Source organism: Ptychodera flava, chromosome 12, assembly GCF_041260155.1.
Source record: "Ptychodera flava strain L36383 chromosome 12, AS_Pfla_20210202, whole genome shotgun sequence".
NCBI lineage: Eukaryota > Metazoa > Hemichordata > Enteropneusta > Ptychoderidae > Ptychodera > Ptychodera flava.
The window spans coordinates 22,950,291-22,975,424 of NC_091939.1; the positions used below are offsets into that span (position 1 = coordinate 22,950,291).

General features: G+C 40.3%; 2 protein-coding genes across 2 annotated transcripts; both read left to right on the top strand.

Moving 5' to 3' along the window:
* The first annotated feature begins 595 nt into the window (after window positions 1-595).
* On the top strand, window positions 596-14,725 carry LOC139145447 (carbonic anhydrase 1-like). The gene is made up of 8 exons (XM_070716642.1): window positions 596-910; window positions 5,590-5,616; window positions 6,452-6,631; window positions 10,165-10,313; window positions 11,224-11,295; window positions 12,039-12,105; window positions 12,479-12,639; window positions 13,513-14,725. The coding sequence occupies exons 1-8, from the start codon at window positions 808-810 to the stop codon at window positions 13,726-13,728; spliced, it is 975 nt and encodes a 324-aa protein (XP_070572743.1). The 5' UTR covers window positions 596-807; the 3' UTR covers window positions 13,729-14,725.
* A 5,018-nt stretch (window positions 14,726-19,743) lies between these two features.
* Window positions 19,744-23,928, top strand: LOC139146109 (carbonic anhydrase 14-like). Its single transcript, XM_070717544.1, has 6 exons — window positions 19,744-19,916; window positions 20,591-20,739; window positions 21,687-21,758; window positions 22,516-22,582; window positions 22,783-22,943; window positions 23,208-23,928. The coding sequence occupies exons 1-6, from the start codon at window positions 19,766-19,768 to the stop codon at window positions 23,415-23,417; spliced, it is 810 nt and encodes a 269-aa protein (XP_070573645.1). The 5' UTR covers window positions 19,744-19,765; the 3' UTR covers window positions 23,418-23,928.
* The last annotated feature ends 1,206 nt before the right edge of the window (window positions 23,929-25,134 follow it).

A 25,134-nucleotide genomic window follows, 5' to 3' on the forward strand; every position in this document is an offset into this window, starting at 1 on the left:
CGGAAGCGGGACCTATCAAACGATTATTGCGTTACGTCACTTCATTTGGCGTATGGGAGAGACTTCTGCCATTGTTTCACGTACGCCTTGTCGCTCAAGAATATAATGCAAATGTTGGTTCATGAACTGATACATAAATCTTATATTTGCTCCAATTTTTCCTCCTTCTGAACCCCCGCGTAACAATAACAAAATAGCCCCACTGTTTCACATAAACGGTGCTTTTTGTTCAAATCAAGCTTATTTCCTTTAATTGACATCTAATTTCCTAATCGACCTACATTTTTTTTCTTGAAAAGACATCTAATTATCAAATACAATGAATTCATTTATGCTAAATGCGCTAATGAGCCACTGTTTTCGTATGCAAATCGATGATAATTAATAATCGTGTACTGGCGATATTCATCGTGCATTGTGTACGCAAAGACAACTTGTAATTATCCGCCACATACGTTTTGCATGAATGATGACTTCTCAATTTGACAGTAAAATCGCCTACGCCTATACGCCTATTACGCATTTGAGACTGTGCACAACATGCCGCTTTACCATTCGTTCAGCGACCAGTCAGCATCAATGGCAACGGAAAAGGATATTTGCATGTCAATAAAGAAGACAGCGGGGCATAACGCGTCCTCCGCGGGTTGTCTGGAGAGGCGATATACATATAATAGCAATTCGACATAAAGGTCAACGCGTGTAATTACGAAATCCGTGTAGTTGATGTGCCTTCCCATGGCTGAACTCCTTTCTAACTAGGAGTGTAACCCCGTGTATTTCGTAACGAAAGTATCACATCACATCATGCGTTTTCGTCTAAACAGCCTAACAGGAAGATACACCATGTTTCTGTACACGTTAGCGACGATAACTTTCCTACTTGTTGCGCCATCGTACAGTGATAACGGTAAGGTATTTCATGTTACCAACTTCACGAGCGTGCTTGCTTATCTGCACGCAGACATTTTGATATCGTTGGTGGTGGCACAGTCCCTTTTGTGGTGGGACTGTGGTGGTGGGGCATGGCCATTGAATCATCTTTAGATATGCAGCGCATGTTTCCTGTACGCGACCCTCAGCTCTTTGATCTAGCTCAATTGAGGCCAAATCTGTCCGATTTACAGCCTAGCATCATCATGTAAAGACGACGATTGTCAATGACATGCTGTCCGGGGTGTTTTCCCCGAGTCTCTGAATCCAAAGGGCAGAGCCATCTTGCCATTCATAGCCACTTATCGAGGATCCAGCTATGTATGGTCGTCATGGAAAACGCTGTGTCATTATTCGATTGCATGGCCGTATAAGTCGCCCGAAGGGTCGAATATTTTGCAGGGTCGAATATTTTCATCAAATATTGCGATAGATAAACTCAACCAAAACAGGTACTCTTTACCCCTTGAAGACAACACATCGAAACCCTTGAAACGTTCACTGAGGCCGCCGTTTGTCACAGGGACGTCGTTCTGCAAAATTCTATGCCACTTTTAAAAATCCAGATAAATTATCCTGATCAAGAATACATTGGCGGCATTTAATGGCGGTTACGACTTACATTAGATGAAGTGAGTCGAGGCACCAAATCGAATCAGGGTTTATATTGGGCCGGATCCGTTCTGGTGCCGGGTTCTCTCTCATTGGTGTGCATAAGTTTGGATATTTCGCACTAAGGTATAGCATAGACCCTCGAGAAAAGGTCTCTGGGTATAGCTAGTAGTACTTTGTGTATTTTAGCACACTTCGGAAAGGCGTACAAGTTCGAAGACATGCTCTTTTCCTGTTTTGATTTTCAGCGACGTGTGATTCGCCGATTAAAGTCAAACACTAACTCTGTAGAAAAGGGTCCGAGACTCAAGTGACTCTGAATACATTCATAACATGGAGGTACCGCTATGATTCATATATACAGCACCAATGTGCATTTCATTAGACTACGATCTCTGCGGCATAAATGTTACACAATCCAGTTTGTTGGTATCGATGAAAGCTGGCGCTAAAAACAGCGCGTCCTTTATTTAGGCATCAAATGTTTACTTCAGCTGGTAGCTAAATTTTCACGGATTAATGAAGTGCCAAGCATACAATATTTCTCGATGTTGTTTGCGCATTGCCTGTATGATATTGCAAGCCGGTATCTTGTCATTGTAAATAAGGGTCTGGCAGTTCTTTAATTAGCTAAACAGGTATCCAAGTTTTAAGTCGGCATTTCTGTCGTTTTCGTTATATTTTCATCATATTATCACTGTTTATTACATGCACTGGGGAACCTCAGGCTGTGTTTCCTCCCGCCGTTAAGTTCCAATATTTTAGCATATCGGTTCATTGCAATATTCAAATCACCCTGTGTCGTAATTGGATAATTAACACATGTTGATCATAGCACCAATGTTTTATAACGTTGCCGATTATATAGTGCGTCGATTGTAGTTGCTGTTTAAATTTCTTCGTTTGACTATAACCATCCAATTTTCATCGAACCTTGTGTCTGTTATTTGACAGTAAGGTAACATTACAACCTTTTCTCGGTGCCGTAACTCTATTTCAGCGCCGTTTCGACTGGTAATCAATACTGGCGTACTTGGACGCGATAAACCCCTGCAATTTCACTCAATTTAGACTATACTGGCGACATGAAATACCAGCACGGAGTCAACAATGCGGCTTAACTCGTTTACACATTTAAAAATCTACCCAGTTGCTTATCCTTCTCATGGAGGTATTCTGCGTACCACCTCCATGTACGTATTGTTGTCAAACCACCTGGATCATATTTAACCAGCTGTTTAAAGGTATACTGACACCTGTTCCAATTTTGCCACAGATACCATTGAAAGAGAAAATCTAACCAGTCATAGATTTTAAGCGGGTGGTCGCTTTTAAAAAACAACGCCCTCGCATGGGCATTTTGGATACCAAGAAAAGCCCTTTGACCATATGTGTATGGGCATATTTAGATTACAGGTGACTGTATACCTTTAATATTGTTTTATTCATTGCGTGGGCTTGAAATAATAGAATTGTCGCATGCTGCATACGGGCAAGTGATCATTTGTACTTTTGTATCTTTTTAGATGTCTCCAGAAATCAGAGTATTGTATGTCATTTCATTATGTCGTGTATGGCGTCGGTATCCAACATGACCACGACACTGTGTATAAAAAGACTATATACTGAGGGAGACAGACTCACTGACCCATTCTCTAATTTTAGGGATAGTGTTATGTATCAGCGGCTAGGCTGGGCCGTGAGGTCTATCCATGGTTCCCGGATTCAATAAAGAAGTTTCAGTTCAAGCGTCTTAATATATTATACTCACAATCCTCATGACAGGTCATCGTTCGATCGCTAACCATGTCATACCAGCAACATATAACAGTCTGGTGCCCATATCTGAACCAAAAATAGAAAACGGCGTGCCTATACCTGCTACTCGATCAAATGCTGAGATTGATGTTCGACTGGTAGTGGAGTGAGGCACAATTAGCCAATGGCTAACATTAACCTTACACCGTATAGGTGGTACAGATATGAATTTTATTTGCAAGCAAAGCCTAGGTTCAAAGATTTCCTAATACAGAGACGGGCGATGTCCTTTCATTTTGTCAGATAATGAAAGATAAATCGTCTCCAGCTCCTTTTCACGTCGCGCCGTTGTCGTCGATGCGTGTATGCACGCGGCAAAGTCGAGCTGAATTTTATTCAAGGGTTGTTTTGGAAGGGGGAAATGCTGATTTTTGCTGGAATTAGGTTTCCTTCTAAAGGTAGAATGCCTCGGAGACAAATATTCGGACTCTCAAAATTTTTGCAATTCCTTTCTGATCTACCATTTGTAGGGGTTCTTTTTTTCAAAAATCGAAAATTTTCCTCATAGAGTTACCGCAGGGAAGGCGGCCATTTTGAATTACAAAAATCTGTAAATATTGTGCAATTTTAAATGTTGGGCATTTCCATATTCGAGACACGTCGGAATGCCTCTACTGTAACTTGAATTTCAGGTTGATTTTGGAAGATAAAGTACCATTTGTTACAGAACATTTGCCTCTGTTGAAGAAATTTCAAGATATGACTGACGATGAAAACTAAAACAAATCGGCCAATAACAGCTAGCGATCGCGAAGGGGCTACGATTAGCCTCGAAATTTCAAACCGATATATACGTATAGCGTTAACACGTATATATATTTTTCGGTGTCACATTTCCCGTCTGATGGCTTTCCTGTGATTGGGGAAATCGAACATTATTATGACTCAACTTACAACCCCATGGATGTAAGCAAGAAGAAATAATATACACAATCCGCTCAACAGAAAGGTACTACTGAAATTGGTCATCGGAACAAAAAACTGCACGAGTCTTGAATCATAAATAAATTAACAGAGATAAATCCCTAGTTCCAAATGACTTAGCATTTCATCAGTATCCAGTTTCACAGTATTCTGTATCCAGAGAGCTATCACAGAATCCATTTTAATTGATTCTTACAATATTCAGTAGAATCCATGAGGAATCCAGCACTGGGAATCATCCAGCACTAGAATAAGCAATGGATTCCCTCTGGATTCCAAAGTATTCTAATACAATCCAATATAGAATCCAGCATAACTTTTTTTTGTGGATTCAGCTCTTTTGGCATGGCTTCCACTTTCGCAGCAAATATGACAACCCTACTCATTTCAATCATGTTACTTGCTATGTTCGGTAATATACATTAACATTGAAAATACTTTGACTGATTTTGTCTATTTCTTTGCCTCGGTGACTTGCCGAAAGAGCCTGGACGAGACAACACAAGACAGAATATGTAACGCCTATCATGATGCCCACATCATTTGCTATCACTCAAAATATCCTTGAAACATACACAGTAGAGGGGCCCCACTACCGACTAAGCTTGAAACAAGTCATCATAAATGACATAGTCCCCGCTAAATCAACTGTTTGTTGAGACTGTTGATCCCCGTTTTGATTGTAACACTTCTGGCGTATATTAGGTTAATCAACGGCAAGGTGCAACTGATTAATATAATGGACCAAAGAATCCTTTGAAATTGCTCGGTGAGTAAACGTTAAGGCCATACATTGTTTGACATTGGGGAAAAGATCACATAATTCTCAAAGTTAATGACCAAGTTGCCGTTTTGCATTTATCACTCGTCCCATTTGCAAACACCACTTCTATCTTCATATACGTATTCTAGGTTGTGCACATTTCGTTGACTGAGTTTTTTTTAAACTGCCTTGGTAAACAGTGTTACGAACTATTGACCGGTCAACACTTTTGGAAACTGTTAACCGGTAATTGGTTCTTAGTATGTATCAGCGCATACAATAACGCATACCACATGACCGTAAATTGGCGTATAAAGACAGAGATTTTGGATGGTCAGGTGTGTGTTACAAAGATTTTGGTCAATTGAGGCGCTCGACATTCGCGGAAACAACAGTAGCAAAATTGGCCCAATGGCACGGAAGAATGAAGGCAGCGTACTTTGTGCACCGTCCCTCGTGTATCGCCTCACTGCTATATACTATAATGTACGAAGCATCTGTACCACTATTGACACCATCTCTCTTGTTCTTCATTTCAGCTGAATGGAGCTACAAAGGTGTCAATGGTATGTACTCCCTTTAAGAGGTTTAAGAAGCAATCACCCTTTTCGTACCCCCCCCCCTCCCGGTTAAAATTCATGCACATCAACACTTTCTTTCCGATACAGCGATAAATAATTGAATCCATTGTATGGTTTTATGTTACTGAAGTTGGAAGCAATTGCAGAGAAAAAAAGAAACAGACATATATACGAGAGAGAGAGAGAGAGAGAGAGAGAGAGAGAGAGAGAGAGAGAGAGAGAGAGAGAGAGAGAGAGAGAGAGAGAGAGAGAGAGAGAGAGAGAGAGAGAGTTTGGTGTATTGATCATCGAAGGGAATCATTCACGTCTCAATCTTACCCCTACAAGATGCCCACTCGTTGCCGTTTTACTAGTTCATCTAAATATAGCATATTGTCTCTGTACTGTCACAATTCCACCACACAGGAGAGATGGAACTTATATGTCTAAATCCATGCGATTCCTCTACCTCACACTCCGTCTTTTATTACTTGCTCTTGCCAGTGTATAAATCGTTAATTGCATACCCGTTGAAAACTCTATCAGCTATATCAGCTAATCATGGCCTCCACAGATCGGTCAATTAACAGATGTTTAATCGTCCGCTTGATGGCCCAGATGTTTGATTAGCAACTGAGGATAGGCTAGATGGGAGTTTTATACACAAAAGATGAAAAACTAGTACCAATAACGGTTTTGGAACACTTTTTCTTTTGATGAAATCATAAACGGAAGAGCGGATATCTTGCGGACGCCTCCACTTTAATGCGAGAGCTTGTTCTTCAACTGTGATCAGGAAACATGAAATCGTTTGTCTTGTTTGTCTACCTATCCGCTTCAGGTCCGGAGAACTGGGTGAACGACTACCCAATGTGTGGTATGCAAAACCAATCACCTATCGACATCGTTGATAACGAAACGGTACCCATGACTTTAGGGGAACTGTCATTTGATGGGTGTTCCAGAGCAGAACTGACCGACGGAGGTTACAACGCTTCCATCTACAACGACGGCCATACCAGTTGAGTATATAATATTGTCGTTCAGCACGCATGCGTCACGACCCTGATCTCATCTCTGCGACCTTATCCGATAGGCTGAACGTCTCTCCTTGAGTGTGGAGGTAGTACCTCTATGGAGAGGGGGACAAACTTGTTTTTTGTTTTAGTAAAATATTGACCCAAAATCAGAACAATGGTGTCCATATTATAGGTTGAAGAACCCTTGTCATTTATAGAATTTACATAGATTTTATTCTATGAAATGCAAGAGTACAAAGAGTGAAAAATATGAGCTGACACCAAGAAGCAAATATTGTGTGGTCGGTCAGAGAAGGTGCAAGATTTTGATTTTCAGAGTATGTGTATAACCACGGTTTTTTCTCGTTGTAGAAAAAAAATGTTCACCTTTTTAAGGAATGTCCCATCATGTGTTTTTGTGTTGGGTGTTCACATTGTTGGCTGCTCATTAAAGACATTTCAATTTTTTTTACTCTGAAGGTCATGATTATGATGCGAAATAATGCAGTGCGATACCTCTGCAGCAATTAGTGAGGGCACGTTACCGTTAACTTGTGATCAGGGCGTTGCGGAGCGACAGCGAGGCAACCGCAGGAATGTGAACAAAATTAGTAAAATTTTGCCACACAATCTGAAAAGACTTAAACGTTGTGTCCACAGTTAAGTCCTGGATCGATTTGTGCATCGTGTAATTCTAAGCAACCATAAATTGAGTAATTTCATTATATCTCTGATGAAAATAGTGGTTGTAGAACAACACAGGCTGAGGGTCCACACCTCCATCGTGCAAGGCGTGACGCGTTTAAGGTACAAGAGAACAACAACTACAGCAGCTCAGTCAAAAGTTATTCTATAATCAGCAAATTTCTTCACGTACATCCGTAGAGGCGTGCCGGCCATGTCCACTCATTTAATGTCAGTAGTTTTACAAAGGATTTGCGGTTCCCCTTTCATTGTGTGGCCCCTAATGAAAATCAATAATTACCTTGTGCAAAATACCGATCGACATATTGCTACTGAGTGCGAGAACACTCCTCGAGGACAGATTTTCAGACTCTCAACATTTATAATCAATTTTTTCCAATCTGCTACTTGTGTGAACTAATTTTGGAGTCTGTACACTGAATGACATTTTCACTGTCGTTTGCTTGTTAAAATCAAAACAACAGATGAATTCACATAGAGTTTTCGTCGGGTACAGTACGTATATTTACGAAATCTGCCTGGCGGTGATCAGCAAATTTTATCTCCGCTGTCATCACGTCCTATTGGGAACGATAGTGAGAGCGCCACCAGTGTTTGGAGGCGGTGCGCTTGAAGACGTGCCGCTCACTATGTAATATAATGTAGGACCATGGTGGTAGGAAGAGAAAGCGGCGACAAAGTCATCGAACCCCTTAAAATTGTTTAAAGATACTGGGGTGCTAGAAAGTTTACTGAACCTTCGAATCGAATGTCAAATCTTACTCTTGCGAGCTTCGGGATGCGGCCTTATTGTGATATTTACAAGTAAGATATTTCTGTAATACGAGCATTACAATTTTAAGGCCCGATAAAATTTAAAAGCCTGACAATAAAAACACATTTAAGTTTTTCTTCAGGAAAGTTTTAGCAAAAGTTTAAAGCCTTATGTTTCGAGGCACATACTACCTTAAGCCAGAATGCGGCTCGAGGGTAGATAATAACTCAAAACCTTATTCTTTGTTACCGCTCGTGGCTTCTGCTGAGATTACACGTGACATTATGAAACTTAGGAATATTTTTTGTAAATTCAATTAAAGTACATTCCCTCAGTTATAGACCCTAAGTGCCTATGCCCTTACGTGTCTATGTATAGTAAACTAATGATATCAAATTTTAGCTCTGCTGTCAGCGACGCGGAGCTTATAATATACGCTGAATGTCCTTTTTCTGTCCGTCCGTCCGTTGCCAGTCAACAATTGACTTCTCAGAATCGCCACGTCCAAATGTTTTAGAACTTCGTAGGCATGTTTATTTAGATGATCTGAGTCAAATTTATTCAACCCGTGACGAAACATATTTTTTCCGAGCAGTTTTTTTTTGTCGATTTCGATTTAAGAATGTCTTCTCATAGTCTGATCGCTTTTAGTATATTGCCTTGGACAAAATGTGTTATATATTGTATTTGAGGCAACTTAATCCGAATTTAAAAACAACTATCTTCTTCTCGAAATCCACTCAACCCATCGCTGTTGAAATTGGATACAAAGGTTCACGGGGATGATCGGAGTCAGATTTGTTTACATTTTGACGAAACATATTCAATATTGTAGTTAAGAGCCAGTGTTTACCGTTTGACTGACATTTTTCACCAAAAGCGATGGGTTCTAAGCGTTGAAAGGTAGCATATGGGCCTACACGGAAGACTTAAGTCAGATTTATCGCAACTATAATGAATAATTAATTTATGCATTTATATTTTCAGGTTTATAAGGAGCTGATAAAGTTCATTTCCCTTTTATAAATTTAAACTAAAAATTATTGTCACACCATGTCATTGATATATTTTGAAAATTTCTCTTTAAAAAAATTACTTTCTTTATAAGTCAACATTTGATATTTATTTGTGCTTTTCATCACAAACTAAATAGTTACCGTGTATTATAGAAATAACGGGCGACACGCTGACCATTAACGTTTATTTATGGCAAGGGCAAGAGGAAAGCCAACAAATAACGGGTGATGCTTGCCGAGCCTGTTAATTTTGGCTTTTCTCGAGCTCGCGCCCATAAATGAACGTTAATGGTCATGGCGGAGTCTGTTATTTCAATTATATTATCAATGAACCCAAGAAAACCGTCAAAATTTGCGAATATTCCCAAAGCGAACGACAACTTGGCCCCAGAACTGAGCAGCACGCGACGCACTGTCTGGTTATAAAAAATTGGCAAATCCGGAGATGTTTTCAGGAACAAAGTATTTCAACTTGGCCCACAAGTGCTCCATTTTATTTTGTGATTGATTATGATTTACGTTTCAGCTGTAAAGTTACGATACTTTGAGTTGTTAATCTCATTATTCATATTAACGGGCATGTAAACAAACCATTACTGTGTATTTGTGGTCAGTCACATGGTTCATCTCGACCAATCAAAATGCGACGGGCAGGGTATGGTAATATAAACATCAATACTACAGCAGAGATCTACCAACCGCTAGATCGCTTTTTAATTTTATTTATGAACTGACGTGAATTGTAGGTGCATTCCTATTAATGCAACAACTAGCGAGGTCAGTCCTTGTTTATCATCTTAATACGAATGATAATGATTAAAATTTTTAAGGGAACCGTATGATAACTGTAGATTTTCACTTTCGATGTGATAAAACCTTAAAAAGAGATCAATAATTAAAACTCCCTCTTGGGACAAAATCTGTACGTTGTGCGCCACGATCTGAAGGAAGAGCTATGAATAGCATGTATAGACGCTCAACACGCATTAATTGAAAACCGAACTTTTCCGTGTCGAAATATCCAAGAATGTGAAACATACTTTTTTTATATTTAACCCAGTTATGGTAAGAAATGATGGTGCGAGCTGCGTCATATCTGGTGGACATCTACCCGGCAACTTCAAGGTTGACCACTTTCACCTGCATTGGGGCAGTGATAGCAGTACAGGGTCTGAACATAAAATGGACGGACAAGTCATGAGTGCCGAGGTAGGTACCACACTTCAACCTTGTAACAGGGGCATGAAACTGGCGAACATTTTTTTTGAAAAGGGCCAAAACTGGCACTGCGGATAGAATGCCACGTGCTGGCCCGTTATGTGTGTACTGCAAATTGTTTGTGTACTGGCTCGGTATAATTAATGTCAATTTTATTTATGATTTGGCAAATGATTTGGCAAAATTTGACTCAATTATCACCAGGAGTACTTACTGGTCTCAGTCATAAAATTTTCGCGCCATTTTCCCTACATTTGCAGGCATTGTGTGATGATACTCTATGAGGGCGCCCTTGCCTGGGTATCCCAGTTGTGCTGTTTCATAAACGGCAATTGCGCTACACTTTCAGCGCGGCCTGCTGATGGCTTTCTAGCCTCACTAAGTATGACTTTCACAAAAACCCTAAAATACTTACTGTATTAACGTGGATTATTGCCTGTATTTTAGCTGAAGAGTGCATATACAGATGAATACAGTCAAGAATCCATTTTTTTGTATTCAGCAAGCCTGTATTCATGTGGATTCATGTGAATTCACGTGTATTATACTATAATACAGGCAACTCATTAATGTGAATTTATCTGAATTATTGGGTTTTCATGCAGTTTTAAAAGCGGTAGATGTAAATAAATGAACAAACTCGAAGAGAAAGTGGAGATTTCTACGTATTAATGTTGCTCCATAAAAAAGTACTGATTTGCTTCCAGACAATCAGGGAGTTCAGAAATTAAGAGTCAGAGGCAAACGACAAAAGATTCTTGCGAATAATGAGATACCGGTATACACACTTTTGCCACAAAACACTAAGAGGGTCGCCGTTACCTTCAAACCAATCTTCCCAAACATTGCTTTTGTGAATGTTGGAGAACTTTACAAAATGTGCGTCACTTCTTCGTTTCAGCTTCATTTTGTGGCGCGCAATACGGATCCGACCAATGAGAATCGAGCTGCAGGTTTTGCCGTCTTCATTGAGGTAAGTTAGAAGGACACTGGCACAATAGATACCATTGGACTGACTCGGAGGGGAGGGCGTCCCAGTATTTCTCTCCAAGGACTATTTCTTTCACCAAAACAGCTAGGGTATTATGTTGGTTCCCGTAACAAGCTTCCTGAAGCAGACACATAGTAAGGTCGTCTCATAAGAAGTGGGGAGAGAGGTCTGATACGATTTGGATAAGGTCTTGAAACAATTGGATAGTGTTTTCGGAATGGTTGTGACATTTTTACACGTGACTTGGCCAATGCTGGCTGGCGCAGTAGTAGCCATTTTACTTGCCATTTATCAGTGATTTAATTTTCGATAGCTTTGCATCAAAGTTATGGAAGTGTCATCTTCAATGTCGGTGGATCAGAACCAACTGAAGATGAAACAGATTGCCCGTAACAGATGTATTTTATCTTAAGGTCAATAACATCATTGTTATATATTACAGGCACATTCGCCCGACCTTTTGTCTAGACCCTTAAAATTCAATAGAATATTCATCCGCTGTCTCTTACGGCGCCCTCAAAGGACCTATCGTTTGTCGTCGACTGCTGTCACAATGGCGGTGCTATTGCAATATTTAATCGCATTTCGTAAGAAGTGAATGGATATTGCAATAACATCACCTTCTGTATTTATAGAACAAACGATTGTCTATTTTATCATCCCATGTGTTTGCTTCTGTAACTTTCAAACCTAGCCATTATTGTGTTCCTTTCATTCATTGTCAGATTGGACAAGAACGTAATGAAGTCTATGATACCTTTTTAGATTATGTTCACCAGGCAGGATACAAAGGTTGGTATTAATTAGCAAAAGATGTGTGTGCGTCTACCCCTTCTGTCTGTCTGTCTGTCTACATTCTCTCTCTGTTTGTGCGTCTCTGTCTGTCTCTTCCTCCTCTCGTGATTTGTTTATGTGTGTCTTTGCTATGATAATTTTAATTGCATAAATCATTGTCCAACTCTCTCTCTCTCTCTGTCTCCCTCTCTCTCTCTCTCTCTCTCTCTCTCTCTCTCTCTCTCTCTCTCTCTCTCTCTCTCTCTCTCTCTCTCTCTCTCTCTCTCTCTCTCTCTCTCTCTCTCTCTCTGTATATTTTTGTTGCCGTAGAGCGACGACATGTATGTAAAAGACAGACCACTGAGTGGAACTAAATAATCATTTGTTTCAGACGACCTCGCCTCTCTGAGCCACCCCATTCCGCTGATGGAGCTTCTGCCAGACAACATTTTGAGTTACTATCGTTACAACGGATCCAAGACAAGCCCAAACTGTTTCTCACCAATCATCTGGACCGTGTTCCCCGAACACGTACAAATAAGTGAAACTCAGGTAATGATGAACAGACACATTTTATAAATCTTGTTCCTCCGTTTGCTTATATCATCTGGCACAAAGAGGATGCAAGTACAATTAAAATCGCCCAGCTTCTACGTTGCCCTTTACACGTACAAAAAAAACATAAAGTACAGATCACAAGGGATGTTGAAATGATGTACAATAAGGTTGCTCACGACAGGAAAATGCTATGAGACATTTCGCTCTGAGATGGATAAAACAATAGGCACTGAAACGGCGCGAGAAGACAAACCACAAGCTCGAAAAATGACTCATGTGACGTGACTTGTGCCCTACTACCCAAAAATAGTATATTTTGTGCCCCACCCCACGTCACCAATGTCACTGCTAAGTTGCATTTGTTATAATGAAGAGTGACGTCTCATCTCTTAGCTGTTTGTTATTAATGGCCTTGTCTTGTTTGATGCGATATCCTGCGTGATTCTCGCTTGAGTATAAGACAAATGTACAACTCCATTTTGCCGTTTTGCTTCCTAATTGTTTTTGTTATTATTCCAATTGTGTGGCAAGCAATTTAAATTTGTCGATTCCTAAAGAAAAAGAGCATCGTGTATTTGTGCTTGCCTATTTGCAGCCTATTCCCCCCAGGCCTAAGAGACCAATCTTTTATAATTCCAGCACATATTTAAGATGGCGCAATGTTTACTGCCTTACTTTAATAACCTGTCTTGCAACAATGGCGAGCCTGCTTGTACCATCGCCAACCTGCGATAGCTTGCAAAAGTCATTTTCTTCTCACAAAAGTTATCAAGATACCTATGCTAACGATACTGTTCTCTTCAAAATTATTCTGTGTAAGGATCGTACCACCTTATTTATCAGAATTTTGAAATTTTCCGCCCGCAGATACAGAAACTGAGGGTGATAAATACGACTGCGGCGGGGATGAATCAAGCTGAGAAAATGGTCGACAACTACCGACCGCCGCAGCCAATCGGATCGCGGATGGTGTATCGAAATGAAGGAGGCGATGACGTGTCCCTGGCATCGATGAGCTTCGTTAGCGTTGAACTTGTACTTGGATACTTCGTGTTACTGGCGATCAGCGTCACTTACATATGATTATGCTAAAGGGAAACCGTCATCGGAACTGCGCCTGTGCGAGTTTCTTGTTTACAAACAATGTATTTCGTGCACGATACCTAGATGCGCCTCATCATCATAGCTGCAACTTTTTAATTATACGATGTAGATTATGACAGACATGTTTTAACTTTCATCAATCACCATCGAATCTTGGATACAGTGTTTACATTGGTCGCTTGGGCCCGTACGACCTTTGAGCGCAGTTCCGACAACTTTATCCCTTTTTTAAGACTATACTTGTCATCGAGCTATTATGATTAGTGGCCTAAGTAAATTCATCGCAATACTTGTACACTGTGAACCTTTCAAAGAGATCTCCGAAGCCAGGGTTAATGCACATTCAATTAGCAATCCGTGGTTTTTAAACCTGCTTTTAGCGTTTAATTCATGTCACCTTGGTGGTTTGTATCGAATACTGTTTTCTTAGACGATATTTTCAGTTGTAAGTATTTGTCGAGAGTATTTGAATTAATTGTTCTATGTGTTCGTCGATTTTTTGAAAACAAAATGTCATGGACATTGACGACAGTGACGCACATCTGAGCATTTGTAGGTGTCGTTCGTCTGCAGATACAACCATGCAAGACAGTTGGCAGGAATAAAGAATATATTGTTGTGTGTGCAAACGTTTGTGTGAAAGTATAAATGTCACACCAGATAAGTGCACAAGTAAGAAAGTACTGTGTAGATAGGTTTAAGTATTAATTGGGTAAGAAAGTATTTATAAGTTGGTGAGTGTATTGGTCAGTGGTTATTTAATTAACATGGTGTTCTATTGCAATATAATTCAGAAGTTAAATACTTTAATACTGTCATAGATTTGATCAACATCGCAGTATGAATTTTAGCCACAAAAGACGAGGCACATACTGCCCAAAATTGTAGTGTCCGAAATAAGTATTTCCTTGGTGTTGCTCTTTTCTGAGGGATTTTTATACAGTAAAAATAAATTAGATTTATTTGCACTCAGGAAGACACAGTCGTAAAAGTGAATATGTTGTTTAGACCTGATGTGCCTTGGTGACTTGTATAAGTAACTTGGAAAACAGTTTGAATTGCGACTAATGGGATCTGAATTCGAAAATGATCAGTATCGAAATATATTAGACCGGGCACCGTTGCATGAATGTGGACTTGGGTCGAAAACGCCTTTACCTTGGATCGACTATCTTTCAAATTATTTTTTGTAAAGCTTCGATGAAAAGTGAAGCGAATTATGCAAATGGGCAATATCATTGACCCTACTGCCAAATGACATTTAGAAGTATTCAAATATTATATATATATATATATATATATATATATATATATATATATATTCAAATTGTGTGATCAAGATTCGACAGAATTATTGAGGTCATTCTGAAATTATCAGTCTCCAGGGCAATTGATTTTGCATGATAGCAAGCAAGCCACGCCCACAAGACACTAATATGTTCTTGCCATTACTAAACAGCATCCGTGCAGCCATTCTTGATTTTAAGCCCGGCTGCAAAAGTTCATCAAATATGCAAATTGGCAATTTCCTTTCCTCGCACCGCCAAATGTCTTTCAATGCTGTTATATTCTGGTGTGGTCATCACTTGCAGCAAGCCTCCTCAAATTGTGTGTACTTTTTCTTGATATACATCCGTTTTTCTGAAACAATTAATTATGCAAAGCAGCGTAAACTATGCAAGTCACACTCACCAAAACGCACTACGCACCTCTCGCCATTCCAAAGCAGAATCTGTGTACTTGATATGATTCCGACCTAGCGAGCGGTCCTTCTGATATCGTGCCCACAGTCAGGCAAGCAAGCAGGCGGTCAGACATACAGACACACAGACAGACACACAGATAGATAGACAGACCGACATCGGTATGACAATAGCTCACATTTAGGAACGCATAAGCAAAATAAAAGTGATTTGTCTTGAAAATACCATTGTGGACTCTTTTTCCGTTATATTTTAAAACAACATTTGTCAGAACTTGTCTTTTTCAGTGTGCATTAAAAGGCATCGAGATTGCCTTACAACGGGGGGACACCTTCTCATAAATATTATCCTCTAGCATGTACCCTATAGTTGCCATCTTTGTCTTTGCAAACAAAACATACTCACATTCAGATAAGGGTATCAAAATTGGCAAAAAATAAAATAATAGAAAAACTGGGGTGTCCCTCTCATACTCTTCCGTATTCCCCGCTCCCGCTGGGCCTTTGCCCCATCTTTTCGCCTTATGTAATGACAGAGACATTTCTCTTCATGAAACAAAGTTTATTAAATCCTTGTGCGCGTAGACATAATTACGTGCAATTTGTTTCAGATTTCTCGACGTTTCCTCTCAGCTTAGGCGAACAAGCTCAGGAACAGTACAGTATACGGTACCGTTGTTATCTGAAATATCTTGTAGAATTTGCGCAAGTAATATTTGCTATATAGTCGGCTGCATTTATGAAAAAAAGGACCTTACCCTAAAAAATTGCTACAAAAGGTTTCTCACGGTTTATTATAGAGTCAAATGTGCTTAATAACATACTAAAAGCCTACCAAAATCTGACCACCGGAAACGTGTCATTTTCAAGATGGCGTCCGAAATGGCCGCCATATACTTAAAATTGCCATAACTACTTAATATTAAAGCTAGACTAGTGATGTCTGTGTCTACCACCATGTTTTGGTGGTTTAGGGATCCAGGTACCATATCTAGATTATAGGAAAGTGATCATAAGTCCCATAATATGCATATTTTTACATGTATTACGGAAATATAGGCGATACACGTATAAGCGCCAGACTTCACAAAAGCGACAACAGCTCGAACTAAGGTTCACACGAACCTACACAAACACAACAAGACCAAACAGTAGACACTCTAGCTTCCCTACTTGAACAACAAACGTATGTGGAACAACATACTACCAAATAAAAACAATCAACCATTCAACACGTCTCACTGTCAAGAATGAATTTTAAGCGACTGCAGATGAAGAAAACTCTGTTTTCGAAACGTAGCGCCAAAGGATCGCAGTGTCACACTAGTCTCTCCGCTCCAGTGGGGAGTAACATCAAGACACGTAGATTACGGGTACGTTAAACCATGGCTAAGCAACATTTTACATAAAACAGCCAAACATGAGATGCACTCATATTATACACAATTTCATACACAAAACGCAAACATCCAAATATGAACGATGTGTGGAGTTGCTTTCCCTTTACTACCTAACCTCGGAAATTGTGAAAATCCACATAAGCAACACGTTCCGGATGAAGAATATGACAAAATTTTACTTTCCTTATATAATTTGCGTTTGATGATTCTCGTTGTGTTGAGTAATACTTTTCTATAAACGATGCATTAAAGTTATTTTTATACTTTGAAAAGTCGTAGAAATGTACTGTTTTACCTGGAATTGAACTGTTATACAGAGGATAGTTGTAATTGCCATTACAAGTACAGTCAAAACGTCATTGTCCTATCTATACATTTTCCGAATGTGGATATTTTCCCCATACACTAAAATGTACCTATTTTAAGTGCATTAACATTTCAGCGCAGTGTTTTTAGAATATTTGTTCATCTATTCCATGTCTTTACTAAAACACTGTAATACCCCCTGATTCGTGCTTGAAATGAAATGGCCCTCCCAAACTTGCTCCATGAAAAATAATGGTCCTCCTCTAATCTCATTCCCCCCCTTTATTAATTCTGATCAGAACCTCGGCTCCTTGATATGTCTATGTTATGACCGGCTATGCAAAGTCACAGACCCAATTGTCAGGGATCAGACACTCCACACCGAAAGCAGGTCGCCCGACACCATCTCGTCCAAAAGGCACTTCGTATACCAAAACCAGCTTATCGCAAATGTCACCTCGTTCCGCACTACTTCGCCCAATGACCACCTCGTTCTAAAATTATTTGGTCTAAGTCTGTGGTAACACAGCGTCCCATAACGACTTCGCCCCAAGAATAAATTCGGCTTACACCATATTCCGGGCAAAACAATTGGTCAATACTCATGGAAGACACTTTTAAGCTGACAGGTGCAAACTGTTTAAACTTTAGTCCGAACTTTCCTAAATGAAATGTTAAACCATTCACAAATTCCCTAACATTTACTGACATTTGTCAGTCGGTCGACTCTATGAGTAAAGTACATTTTCAAAATTTATAAAAATCAAGATGTCGAAAATTTAATTTACTCAACTAGTGTCAAAATAACTACGCTCAAGCAGTAGGCCGTGGAAGTACACAACAAAAGTATTGTAATATTTGAGAGTCGGAACATATATCTGTCACTGAGGCGCGTTCTGCCGTAAAAGTAACAAAGGTTTCGACTTTGTCTATTGGACAGTTGAGGACAGGTACGCTGCTGTTTTGACCTTCAGCGAATGACCCGCCAATGCAAGTCCCGTGACCTGTGCGGAGGTCATTTTTACCTTGTTCACGAATGACCTGAATACGTTACCTGCAATGCATAGCCGGTATGCTGTAGCACAGAATCGCCCCAACGTATAAGACTATGACACATGGAGAATAATGCGAAAATGGTGTAGGTCAGTGTAAGAATGTCAGCATGACTTACTGGCATGATGAAATACTGCAATGCGAGTTTTACCGTTTTGCAGTTTCACTATGAAAAAAACCCACAAAAATAACAGGGTTTGGGGGTCTTAAAGCTTGACGTAAATTCGGATACCACAGAAAAACTACCGATATGTTCTTAGAACAAATTCTATGATTGATCTGACAATGAAAAACTTAATGAAATCGACCAATCACAGACACCCATATCAGAGGGCTGCGGCCTGCCAGTCAGATTTGAAAATGAAACATGCCCTTAATTTCAGTTAATTAGCTTTCAGTCCGATGAAATGCGGTTTGTGCCTCATCATGACATTGTTTAAAATTTTGATAAATCATTGACAACGTTTCTCTTGTTCTGCATTTCAGCTGAGTGGAGATACGAAGGTGCCGATGGTAGGTACTCACGGGCCCGCGATACATTGGAAAGATAATGACAGTTTGAGAAATTACTCCTTTTTGCTTTCCACCCAAATATTCGTGCAGTTGCTTTCTTCTCGATACCGCCTTAAATAACAGTATCTCATTGGTTTGGTTTAATTTACATCGAGCGCTAAAGCACACTACAGAGAACAGGATTCACCGAAAGATAGACATTCAAGTGACAAGCTGACATACTGAAAGAGAGAGAGAGAGAGAGAGAGAGAGAGAGAGAGAGAGAGAGAGAGAGAGAGAGAGAGGAGAGAGAGAGAGAGAGAGAGAGAGAGAGACACAGACAGACCGAACAGACAGACAGACAGACGACAGACAGACAGACAGACAGACAGAGACAGACAGACAGACAGGCATGGAGAGACAGAGAGAGAGCAGAGAGAGGTGAAATATCACAGAGCAGTATACTCCAGTCTCGCTTTCTCGTTTTTTTCTCGTCGTTTCGCCGGCTCGCACATAAAAGTCACGGTAAAGTGCGTCGTTAGCGGTGGGGCATGACGGATCCTGCACCGAGGAGCGAAGCGCCGAGCTTCATATCTGGTTTGCGGCTCCTCCCTACCGGCAGCGGCGGACTTTATTTGACCGTAGTTTCTGATAATTTCATGCTAGAAAGCGAAGCTACGAGGTCTGGAAAGTGAGAGTGTGTGGACCCCTTCTTAACCCTTATACTGTCTTTGTACTGTATACATACATATATGCTCCGTTAATTATGGTGTCCACAGATTGGCCAAATATTACTACTATCGATCATGTGATTGAAGGCGAACACAGCAAGAACTGACTGTGTCTATTTAGGAAAACCATGACGATTAGCATCAGCCAAAAATGACGGGAGTTTGATTGACAGAATGACCAAAAAAAATGTTTTACAGTATTCTTTCATTGGCTGAAACAGCAAAAAAGGATATCTTGAGAATGACTATTAGACAGATAGTTTTTCCCCGTTTGTTTTGTTTGTTTATATCTACCCGCTTCAGGCCCGGAGAACTGGGCGAACGACTACCCAATGTGCGGCAAGCCGAATCAGTCACCCATCAACATTGTCCATGACGACACGGTGCCCATGAAGTTAGGGAAACTGTCGTTTGATGGATGTTCGGGAACAGAACTGACCGACGGTGGTTACAACGCTTCAATCACGAACGACGGCCATAACAGTTGAGAATATCTAATTCATTGCAATCTAGCGCGCATGCGTTCTGTGCGATAAAATACCTTCTAAAAATTTACTTTGAAAACACTTTGTGTCGATACTTGGCCTAATTGGTGTAAACTCAGCTGTGATCTAGCTTTACTGCCCTCTCTCTTCCACGGTCTCACTATCATGTGATCGAAGGTAAATGTGAGAATCCCTGTAAACATCCGGGTGTTTCTTAATCTGTCAAGTCTGTCAGCAGACATAAACGTATCTTTTGTCCCACATATATTCCAAGGATCTAATCAATATATTTGACTTGTCAAATAGTACAAAATTTACAAAAAAGCAGCGATTGTGCCCCTTCAATACCTTTACCTAAAACCTTGGTCACCAATGAACACGACGTGGTTTTTGTTTTTGAATATCATGCGGAAATCAGACGAGGAAAGTAGTTGAAAGTTGAAAGAGTGAGCAAAATCGTAAGTTTTTCGGAAGTCTGCTCAACTTTAAAATGATTTAGATGAATTTGCTTGTTAGACAACATATGTACGACTGGTGCCGGGAAATGCCTGCCACTAAGAACCAAATAGAAGTGAAAAATATTGGCTGCTCAACAGGATCAACAAAAAACAAAGTCTTACGTAAAAAACATTCAAGAATAAGAAACATCAGTTTATTTTGATTTTAATCCAGTTCAGGTAAGAAATGTTGGCGCCAATTGCATCATATCCGGTAGAGGGCTACCGGGCAGCTTCAAGGTCGACCGATTTCACTTGCATTGGGGCAGTGATAGCAGTAAGGGTTCTGAACACAACCTGAATGGACAAGCCATGAGTGCCGAGGTAGGTACCTCGCTTCAGCCTTGCCTCAGGGAGGGCCTGAAAGTGGCGATACAGTCATCAAACTGTTTTAACAGCCTTAGTTGAGAAGGGTAAAAGACCACGAGTAGCCCCGAAGAACGACAACAAGCTGTCTGTGCTCCCTATGTACAGCTATGTGCATAAATATTCACATTATTGATGTTGTGTCATGTTGGATAAAATAGCGTCTCTGTTATCAGGATTATAATACTGATCTCAGTCGTAAAGCATTTACATCCGCCGTCCTAATCAACATTTGCAGCCCTCAGTGTAACAATACTCGCTGATGGCAGGGTGTATTGGAATCGCAGTAATTTTGTTTCATAAACTCTGATTCCGCTATGCTTTAATTATTACGGCCAGCTGACAGCGTTCTCCACTCATCAATTATGACGCTATAGTTGCTGTTAATTTTCATGAATAAATTGAATAAATAAAGTTGAAGATAAGAGACGAAGTTCCAGCCCACCCACCCCCCAGCAGTTTTCGTGTTACTTCTGAAAAAAAAGATCTACTGATTAGCTTCCACACAATATTTTCTCAACGAAACGGACTACATTTTGATCTATCGAGTAGAAACGTTATGGAGTGTTACTTGAAAAATCCTAATATTAATATATGTGTTCTCTGTTCAGCATCTATCTTTGGAATAAGGTCAGAAATTAACACTTTAAGAAACAAGTTCGAAGGAGGAGGGTGCATGTGCTATGAATGAGATACGGGTGCTTCACACTTTTGCTGCCAAAGCCGCCAAGATGTTAAAGCACTTGTCACAAGAATGGTTGATAATTCCGGTGAACGTGACGCGGACACACACACTCACACTTATTTGGTGGCCCTTACCATCAAACATTGAGCGAAAATCTGTCCAATGTTTTCACCATAAACGAAATAAATTTGAATGATATTCGTCATTTCCTCTGTTCCAGCTTCATTTTGCGACGTACAATACGGATCCAACCGGTGAGAATCAGGCTGCAGGTTTTGCCGTCTTCATCGAGGTGAGAAAGGCGACCCGCTCGATCGTTATCACGTGGTTGACCAGGTGCAATAGATTCTCCTGTCATTCCCTCTATAGGGAGAAAATGTCTCTTCGGTCGAATGGTCAAAAATGCCTTTTTTTCTGTGACAACCTTCCGAAACAGGGACAAGCTATAGTTGGGATTACCTTGTAAGAGGTGGGCGTGTCCTATCGCGACATGAGCGATCATGGGAGTGAGTGCTCCGCAAGTTTATATAAGTATGGCGTTTTCTCAATTTACCTAACCAAACAACGGCCTGACTAAGTGGTTGTTAGTTTGTCTGCATGGTGTCGATGAAACCACTGATTCATTATTTTAATTTTACTAATTTTCGGGGGCTTTGCTTCCGCGTTAGGAAAGTGTCATGGGGCGTGGGGTGGGGGGTCAGAACCACGGTAAATTAGATACCTGAAACAATCTCTTTGACTGTAAAGATCTATTAAACAATGTTCAAACATTAGCGGTTACATAGGACAGGAACATCCGCCATAATTCGTAACTAGACTGGGAAATGCAATCAAATTAAGCGTACTGTATCTTTAGCTATTGTCCCCTAGAGCTGCCTCCCCGGGGTTGTTGTCGTTGTCCTCTGTAAGACGCTACTTTTTGCAACAACAGAATGGTTTATCACATTTCATGCGATTATGCATGTCCTACGAAGAAAATGTGTGCTGCGTCACCTTCTGCATTTACTTTCAAACATAGTTCTTTTTCTACTCCATTTCATTCATGCTAGATCGGTCAAATCAGTAATGCAGCCTACGATACGTTTTTGGATTACATCGATCAGGCAGGATACAAAGGTAATGAACAAAAGATGCAGATCTCTCTCTCTCTCTCTCTCTCTCTCTCTCTCTCTCTCTCTCTCTCTCTCTCTCTCTCTCTCTCTCTCTCTCTCTCTCTCTCTCACATCTCCTGACATTGAATATATGTGACCACAGAGGAACGACATGTAAAATGACAAACGACAGAGCAGATTGAACTACATGATCATTTGTTTCAGACGACATTGCACATCTGAACCACCCCATTCCATTGGCGGAGCTTCTTCCAGGCGACATTGAGAGTTATTATCGTTACAACGGTTCCAAGACAAGCCCAAACTGTTACGGCCCAATCATCTGGACCGTATTCAAGGAAAAAGTACAAATAACTGAAGTTCAGGTAAACATGACGATATCAGTTTTGTACAATCTTATTCTTTGATTTTTTACGTGAGGGAACAATATCTTTATTCGAGCAAAAGTTGAAGATTAATTTATCATAACCACTCGACCGAGGTTTACAAGCCTTCATGCGATAGCTGAATAAAGTTATTGTCACATCACAAACAATAACAAGATAGTTCTGTTAACGACGATGTCTCTTTGAAATCATTCTGTGATGTACACACCCATTTATCAGAGTTTGGAAACTCTTCACCTGCAGATAGAGAAGCTGAGAGCGTTGAACACAAGCGCGCCGGGGGTGAGTCCAGTTGAGAGAATGGTCAACAACTTCCGGCCCACCCAGCCAATCGGATCGCGGACGGTGTATCGCAATGAAGTGGACGATGATGTGTCCCAGGCATCGATGAGCTGCGTCGGCGTTGAAGTTGTACTTAGCTGCCTTGTGTTACTGGTGATCAACGTCGCTTAATTGCGATCAAGGTTGTAGCCGTGCCGGCTTCTGCGCAGTTTGTGATATCTTTAGCGAATTTAACGTTGATGCTATTTATCGACTTCAGTCTCAACGGTCGGCAGTTGTAAATATTTGTCGATGATATTCAGAAATAGTGCTGATCAAGTGTTGGTATTAAAAATACGACGCCGCAAGGAAATATGCAGGCATGTATTCGTATAAATGTTTTGTAAGGACGTACAAACTTACACGAGCTCAGTGTGTTAGTTGGAAATATCATAGTATTGTATAGATTATGTATGGGTATTGAGTAGGTAAAGTATGGATAAGTGGGAGAGTGTTTTGGTTAGTAGTAATTTAATGGGAATTACATTTAATCAATAAAAATCATACAGAATACTATAATGTTCCTTGTTATTAGAATATTGTCATTAATTTTTTCATCACAGTAACTCTTAGGCGCAGTAGCTTGCCTTTAATTATTGAGTTTGAAGTGAATATTTCCTGGGCATTGATGATCTCACCGAACGGGTTTCATATGCGCAGTAGAAGAGTCGCAAGTTATGTTTGGCCAACTGACATGACCCTATCATGGTAACCTGTGGAAAAGTTTCAATTGCGGGTCATGTGACGTGAAAATGATCAATTTCGGGATATTTTCGATTAGGAAGAGTTAGGCCTTTATGAATTGGATTTGAGTTATGTGAATTTGGATTCGGTCTATAATTTTTCGATTTTTCTAAAATTTTCCTTTTTACTTGTTTTCAATTTATTAAAGTCGACTTCTTCAGAACCTTCGAACGTCTTGTGGTATTCTTGATCGACAGAGCAGCATGAGATGCATGTGTCTAGGTTTGAATAAGCGTTGCATTTCGTTGGAGATTTGTGCATTATTCCCTGTAAGCCTTGTACATCACAACCGAGGTGATTCTTGACTAGTGCATGTACTAAAACCCCTTATGGAATCTAACACCTCTGACTAGTGCATGTACTAAAACCCCTTACGGAATCTTATAACACCTCTGACTAGTGCATGTACTAAAACCCCTTATGGAATCTAACCCATGCCATATCATACATAAACTGGCTATTTACATCGCAAAGCAGGACGCTGCTGTGTCTAATTAGTCCTGTTTCAAAATGACCTAAATTACATGTCCTACACACATGTACTGCATGCTCTAATTGGTTAAACCGCTTCTCTAAGGTCCACTTTCGGAGCAGTCATTGGAGGGACCTCATGTGTTAGGTCTCATTATTATGTATTATTCAATTTACAGCTTCCTGATTGGTTAATGTGTAGGTCCAGTCCTTCAGCGTTCACTGCCTCATTATGCAATGTCCCCTGTACTTTTTGATGACGCCTGCACGTGGTCGCAGCTCGATCCCAGTATAAGAAAGGTACTCATGCCGAATATTTGTCAAAATATCTAGATTTGACCTTGTTCGAGAGTTCCTTCACTATTCATGGCATTTTATGTGATACTGTGAATTATACATGAATTAAATATTGCCAGGAGAAATTTTGTCCTTTTCCCTGTGGTAGTTGGTTGAAACATGGAGTAGTGGAGCTACTGACGCTTGAAACCGTGACGTAATTTTTGTTACGTAATGCCTTGAAGCTCTATTGTTTCCTCTTGTCATTCACAGGCCTCACTGTTGTCGATGCGGCCAATGGCCCCCCCCCCCCCGTCAAATCAAAATGAAAATTAAAAGCGTGAACTTTGTACGTAAC